At 43.9% G+C, this 7500-nt stretch overlaps 1 protein-coding gene across 1 annotated transcript in view; it reads left to right on the top strand.

Moving 5' to 3' along the window:
- The window catches only part of LOC146191534 (anoctamin-7-like), a 123859-nt gene that overhangs the window by 63964 nt on the left and 52395 nt on the right, over positions 1-7500 (top strand). Inside the window, exons 4-6 of the mRNA XM_084599966.1 lie at positions 900-1000; positions 5546-5621; positions 7241-7500. The exon at positions 7241-7500 is cut by the window's right edge and continues 131 nt beyond it. Coding sequence (XP_084456092.1) covers positions 900-1000; positions 5546-5621; positions 7241-7500 — 437 coding nt within the window. The remainder of the gene's footprint in view (positions 1-899; positions 1001-5545; positions 5622-7240) is intronic.

The following is a 7500-nucleotide window of genomic DNA, read 5'->3' as shown; positions in this document are numbered from 1 at the left end:
CAGCCACCATGGGCGCGCTAAGAATCATGGGCCGGTGTGCTACTTGTTGCGGGACAGTCGGTTTTTCTCGGGTACGTGGAGTGGCGTTACTGCGATGTTTCTTTTCGTCATCATCATCATCTGAAGGTGCGTACATAGACCGCGAAAGCCATAGTAGCGAAGGCGCAAAAGCAGACGTCGCCAATAAAAGGTTTTTGTTTCCCGAAATGCCTCTAAAAACTTCCTTCAGTGATTGCACAAGCACAAATATTTTTGTAACGTTTTTTATTTCAAATTTTGCCTATTAAATGCGAAATATTGGTATTTGTGCTGCTCAAAACTAAGCCAATAGGAGAAAGAGCCATCGCTTATATTGGATAAATATCACACTGACATGCTGTTTCTCTCTCTTTTTGCAATTTATAGTCACAATATTTAATCTTAGGACGTTATTTACGGTAGAACAACGCTTATCTTTGCATTAGTTTTGGCCAAAAGTTGTAGTTCTGCACTCGGTAGCTCTCCGGCCCATGATGCTTTGAGCGCCCATGGTGGCTGAACTGGCCGTCTGGAAACTCCCATAGACGGCAGCACAGCTTTCCCTCTAGGTAAGAGTAAGAAACTCTATGGCAGATACAGATCACCAATTTCGAATCTCATCCTTCATTTGTGCTAATATTGCTTGTACCACATTGTTAGTAACAAAATAAAAATGTTACTTCGCAGCTGTAAACTTTGGTGCCGGTCATGTGAACATGGGTAAAAATACTTATACGCACTCTAACTATTGTGACAGTGCAATTAACTTTGTTCACCCCAAAGTTAACCAACATGCACCCCACATCACATCGCCGGTTAAATCTTCACATAAATACCCCCGCATCATCTTCTTCTTTTTTTTTTTTTTTTTTTACTTTCAGCCCGCACAATCAGCGCACCGTTCCAGTGCAGGTGCAAAGAGTGGTTTTTTGGCGGAAAGGACCAATCGACCTATTTCCGGTCAGCCCTGCGGTGCCTTTTAGTGAGTCATTTCGAATTCAATTTCAATTCCATTCCTTTTATAAGCCGGACGATAAAATCACAAATAAAAAACTTTAAGACGTATGACTAAAATTAAGGCAAACATTTAATGCACCCGACAAACGTAAGGCACAAGAATGCAAATCAGAAGACATGCAGATCAATGGTGTCACTGAGTAGGAACGAAAACGATAATAAAATGCAGCGTGAATAGAAAAAGTTCTGTGAAGTTTTGAACGCTGCAATGGTAATAAGTTCAGCGACCTTGAAATCTATTTAATATTAATAATTAAAAAAAAAAGTTTTCACAAACCGAGAAAAGGGCGCAGTAAATAGTGCTAACCCTGGCTTCGAGGTGAATGGGATCCTTACCTATGCAAACATAGCAATTTCACTTGTCAAAGCATTGACAACATGCTTGAGTGCAAATAACAAGCAGTGCGTTTTCACGCATTTTTTTTTTTTTTTTTTGAGCGATCAGCGTAAACTTTATCTTGCACACACCTCGCCCTGCTGACCCTATCGACCCCTGGTTGTCACCCGTGTATTTTCCCACTTTCAAGTAATCCTCCCCCCCGCTAGAAAACAATCCACGAAGCAAAGACAGGTCTCAAAGGTTTAAAGGACAGAAAAAAACATAGACTGGATATCAGGGATATCTTTCTGTCATGATACATGACTCATCTGCGTGCGCCGTAGTGCATGACATGTAACTCATTGTCGAAGAACTGAATATGGATGCGTTTTTAATTTAAATATATCAAATTCATTCGGTAGTTTCAGCAAATTCAAAGTATTAAGACCAACTCTGAAGGCTAACTTTTCTTGCTTTCCGCTCTATGAATAGCGGCACAATCCTCGATCACTACTTCACAGTGTAACGTTTTTAGTCAGTATCGAGTAAGCGAGAAACATCATCTATGCGGAGAATTCACCTCTTTCGATACACAAACGATTGACCTTGAGGACCCATCGTAGCATCATAAATATCTGCGCGTAAACACAGCCAGGAATGATAACCTCGCTCAATCGAAGTCCGCTGACGATGACCCCACGCGCATACGACCTCCAGCAACAAAGGGGAGCGCAAGGTGTTTATGCCATAAAGTCGGCCGATATCAACAAAATAAACAACGCACAAAAGAACGGCTAAATGCTTTCGACACATGCCATCGATGTTAGGTCCAATCGACCGACCCGGCTTGCGTGCTACCTGCAAAGAGAAAGGAGCGCGTTCCGTAGAGTGAACGTGTCGAAGAGCGATTCGCTGGCACTGAGCGCGGATTTCGTGACGTCATTGCTATGATTGCGTGGCATGCAAACAGAGTCTTGCCAAATATGGCAACAACGGCCCTCTAAATATACCTCTTTCGCGGCGAACAGAGGCAGTTGGTTCTGTATATAGACCGAAACCGTGCCGCCTGTAGAATGCACATGTCTCGCCCTCTTGCCCTTACAGGCTCCTTATTGTCATCCGTGCGTTGTTCCACCTCCACTCCTGTTGTAAAAATAGCGCTCGAACTTGGCACTGTCGCTCCTATATTTCTTTTGTTTGTGTTGTTTACATCTTCTGAGAAAACTGTCAGATCGATTGTTCTTTACACGGGCTTTGTGATGGAAGGCAGGAACTGCACCTCGGTGCCGCGTTGTTGTTTCGCCTTCGTGGTTCCGTGTTCGAGCATCAAAAAGCGTTCTTCAAAAACGGAGCGAACTCTGCGTAAAGAACACTGCCGTCGAATACTTTAGCGCTTCTTGCTGCTTTCCCTTCTGTATCGCCAATCGTATAATCAATTGTATTAATCGATCCCTTGATCGCCTAACCGGTTCAACGTCGAAAATACAGTGCCAGCGAGTTGAGTATGAAATAGATACGTTAAGTAGGTGACAAAGGGCAGTGGTATTCTCTTGTGATTTAATATTGTTCAGTACCCGCACAGGAACTTTCGCCATTGCTTCATTGTTCCCCTTCTGCCAAACAAATAATGAGATGCTATAAATAGCTTCTCTTCTTTTGAGGATTTGCTCAAGACAGGTAGCCATAGACTCGCGACTTATATAAAACTGGAGGTAGCTCTCACATATTATTCTGCTGGAAAACACATTTTATTAATAAGTGGAACAAAGCTGAACAAAGCATAATTTTCACTGCCTGAAAGCCTAGTTGTCAAGTAAACAAGGCTGTGATTGCTTTTTTTTATATAATAAAATTCTGAACCTTTGGTGGAATACAATAAAGAAAATAAAGTCGCATAGTTATATGCAAAGGCGCTGTCTTTCTATAGGATAGTTATAAAACTAGCCTGGAATCTCTACTATCCTCGATGCCAGCGCTGGCGGAACAGGTAGTTATGTAACGACGACGACACAAGAATGTCTCTCAATATAGCTAATTTTGTCTGGTCGTAGTTGAGAGAAGCAATGTTAAACAGAGAGAGAAAAAAAAAAAGGAAAACGGCGGAGAAGAAGCGGGAGAGAACTGTGCACACAAATGTTTCGCTTTTCTCACAGATACTTATAAGCATAGGATTCGGCGGTGTCCTTTCCTTGAGTAACAATTAAAATGAGATGTCTCTAAACTATAGGAGCCACAAATTCTCGCCTGCTTGTTATTCATCTAACATGCCGCTCAACGCGGAGCTTCTTAAAAACCTCGAGCCTCTTTCTCAAAAGAAAGCATAGGCTGAAAAAAAAACATAATTGAAAATTGTTGCATGGAAGTGAAGATAAAGGAATAAAACATTTAGCTTAACAAAAAGATGAAACAAAGCACCATTCGTGGCCGAGAGTAGGCTTATATTTGCCCTTAAATATATCATTTATTGATGCTGTCACCACTGGAGCCAAATGAGCTATACAGTGCATTGACAAACAGCTGATTTTCGCTCATTGTAAGGGCTAGTGATTGTCAGTTTATTGCTATTGCTTTCCTGTCTGGCCAGTGACACCTGGTAAGCGGCACTTCTTCGGAAAACGTATGCATGATTTTGAAGCCTGTTCATACGATATTCCACTGGCCCACAACAGAGAGGAAGCGACAGGCCTTCGGACGGTAAATAAACAAAATTCTCAAGAAACACTGAAGAAATGACAGAAGCAAGGATTCTGCCTGATCGTTCTGGGCTGTAAGGAGGACGAAAAGATTATTATAAATAATATTATTGCGAAAGCGATACTACGCTAGGTAGCACCGTGCTTACGGTAGCCCGGGGCCCGTCATGCCGCGCTACGCTCTCCTCATAAAAAAAAAGAAAAAAAAAGCAGAAAAAAAAAATCCAGCGGGAATCGAATCTCCATCCCTCGGATACTCGGATCCGCAGCTGAGCGCTTCAACCAACTGAACCACGCCCGGGACCCTTTTTTTTTTTTTTTTTTTTTTAGACATGGTATTTATTACATACGGTTATGTATAGAAAAGGCTATGTACGCAGACTATTTACACAGTACTTAGCCGTTGCTGAGCTGCACAACAGAAAACACAACTAAAACGCAGGCAAAGATAAACACCGTGTCACTAGCGAAACCAGTCAGGCTGAAAGTCACTTTCGTCGTAAATGTCCATTAGTTGCAGCCACGCCCGGGACCGTAAATAGCACCGCTTAATTCTCCTTATTTAGCGTGGGAATGATAGTAGTGATGATGATAGGCTAGTGAGCGACGTATTTCGGGCGAGCGTGTACTCAGCAAGAGCGCTCACTCGGGCCTCTACTGTCATGTGAGAGGGTGACATGTCAGTGCACGTTAAAGAGCCCCAGGTGGTCGAAGTTTCCGGAGCCCTCCACTACGGCGTCTCTCATAGCCTGAGTCACTTTGGGACGTTAAACCCCATAAACCAAACCCAACCCATTACATTCAGCCTGCCATGACATTTGAATTTGTTACTCCTATGCCACGGGCAGCAGCTGCCAACACGGGTCACTTCTTTCATATGGGAGGGTGATATCAGAATCAGCCTGCCTGAACCATATGCATTCTCGTTACCCCTACGACACGCAGGCACATCCATACGGCTTGGTTGAAACGTGACTTTATGTGTGGGCTGGTAGCTTACGCTCTCGCGTCATACCCTTAAAAGATGAGCTTAAGTGTCCCCAATAATGTAGCACTTTACACTGATAGGGCGTGATAGGGGAATAACGTAGCAGGCAAAAGAAGCTTCCGCCGTTGCTTTCAAAATTCAACTGGGTTAACCAGAGCTAAACCAGAGCCATTTTTTTTTTTTTTTTACGACACATGTTTTTCCCAGCCGGCAGACGTAGCTGAATTTGTAAATTGACATTTTTCGCTGTAGTTTCGCGTGTACTATGCTTTATAAGGAAAAGTGAAAAAATAAAAATAAACAGACAGTCAGTCAATACGATGAATGACAATCGTGGTGGCAGGGCACTCATAAATGAAATGGACAGAATGTCGAACAACGCGGTTATCCATGCCACTGAAGAGGGTGTTTCTGGTGCAATACTGACCAGCCTTACAGAAAAGCAAGCTTGCCGATTACACGCCAGATCGTTTTCGGCACCCTAGCTCACGAACAGTGATTTCTTTTCAGACGCATCATGTGCTCACAAACATCGATATTGCCAAAAACGAAACTTCAAATCCTGCGGAGTACCACAAAAAGAAAGGTAATTGTTCTTTACTCGCATACTAGCGCAATATAGCCACTGCGTAGGCTAACAGCACTCTGCACACTACTGAGACAATCACGCGCGAAAATTGGTCAACTAAGGAGTCGACGCGTGCGACCTGCTTCTCTATATTCGGATACAAGTAAAAAAAAAAAAGAACTTTTTGCCGCTCTAAGGACCCCCCGCAGCCAGTCACGTCGATAAATTGCATAACATTCAGAATAACCCCTTTGTCCTGCTAGATGACAACGCAGGATGTGGAAGATGTTCGCCGCGGCTTAGCCGGGTTAACTACGGTGTCATGACAACTGGTCGACGTAATTAGCTGAAGGACTCCCCTTGAGGGACCTCTACTGCTCCATTCTTGGCTTTCACTGGATTTTGTGTGACACTTGACGATGCTACTCACGGTGCCAGTAATTCTGCTTTTAAAAGGAGAAAGGTTAATTTCGAGAGAAAGGCAAAGGTGGTGGGGCTGAGGATATGATTAGCATTGGAAAGAGGTTAACTATACGGTGGCCAAAACACTCCAGAGCTTGTGCATAACCTCACCAATATTTCAATTCCCAGATGAATAAAAAAAAATTACGAGGGACTTTAGCGACCATAGTAGTGAAAGGCGAAACCCTGAGTGCCGCATTCTGCTGCGCAAATGGAACTAATTAATAATCATAGTTAATTAGTTCATTGACGAATTACTTATTTAGTAATCAATGGTAACTACTTCATTAATTAGTAATTGATCATTGATTGACATATGGCCATATAAGGCACGCATTCGCGCATACTGTGGTGCTCTGTGATTGGTCGAGACCTCTATGACGTCATCACGCCTCGGCCAATCAGAATGCGGCAAAAGCGGGACACATTTTGTCCACGACAGCATGAGCCATTAAAGGCTTTCTCCTTAAAATGCAGCACCGGCTATTGTTTCGATTGTCTAGATGTTTTTCCTGACCACTCACCCATCACCATGCAAAATATTTAAACAATAGAGGTGGGCTAGTAAGTCATGTGAGTTAGGAATCATTGCGTCAGTGTTTGGGGCGGTGGCACAGACAAGAAAAGTAGTCAATGATTATTGTAGGTCTTTGCCTGCACCACAAAATTATTGCAGATAATGAAGAAAGCAACCGCTGAAAACACTATCCTCGCACAAAGCCTCGCAATGTATCGCGAAAACATCTCGCTACATTAAAATTGAAACTTGCTGATGTCGCATTAAGTTATTGGCAAATGCAAGCGGATGTATTGTCGACTTTTCGCTTGAGTGTTTCAGTGTTTAAGCTGGGGAAGTCTGTACATTTCCTTATGCTAGCTCATATCGCCACACATATAGTTAACCATAAATGCAGAAGCACGTATGGTAGACTACTCTCTCTAGAACTTCAGTCAAAGTTGACGAGGTCTATACGGTTTTAGGCAATAACATTGCATGTCTAGGTTAGCCATTGATAAATGAAAATGCCTGTTTCGTTGATCCTTCTTTCGAGCGTCTCTGTTACTGCTGGAGAGGCCTGTGCAGTTTTCCAAACTCGCACATAATTTTTCGCCAAGCGTCTCGGTGGGATTTACAAGTTAGTCCCCTCTCATTTTCCGCTTTCTCTCTACCTCAGGACTGTCGTACCTGCTCATGAAGAGCGTGTACCTGGACGCGTTTGTGGTGCACGATCGGTCGGCGCTGGAGCCCGTGTACGTGCCGGGCGAGGTCCCCGGCCCGCGGCCGCAGCCCCTCTCGGCGCTCAAAGTGTCCGACTCCGTACACGTGCTGGACGACGAGCGTTTCTCGCCCATGGCCCCAGCAGCGACCGCCACGAGTGGAGACATGCGGGCCGCGCTGGACCGCCAGTGGCGAAAGTTGGTGGGCGGACAGCCA

The sequence above is a fragment of the Amblyomma maculatum genome, chromosome 4 (assembly GCF_055883805.1).
Source record: "Amblyomma maculatum isolate TAMU_Amacu chromosome 4, ASM5588380v1, whole genome shotgun sequence".
In the NCBI taxonomy this organism is placed as follows: Eukaryota; Metazoa; Arthropoda; class Arachnida; order Ixodida; family Ixodidae; genus Amblyomma; species Amblyomma maculatum.
The sequence above is the reverse complement of the archived record's forward strand: the minus strand, read 5'-3'. Positions and strand labels throughout refer to the sequence as shown.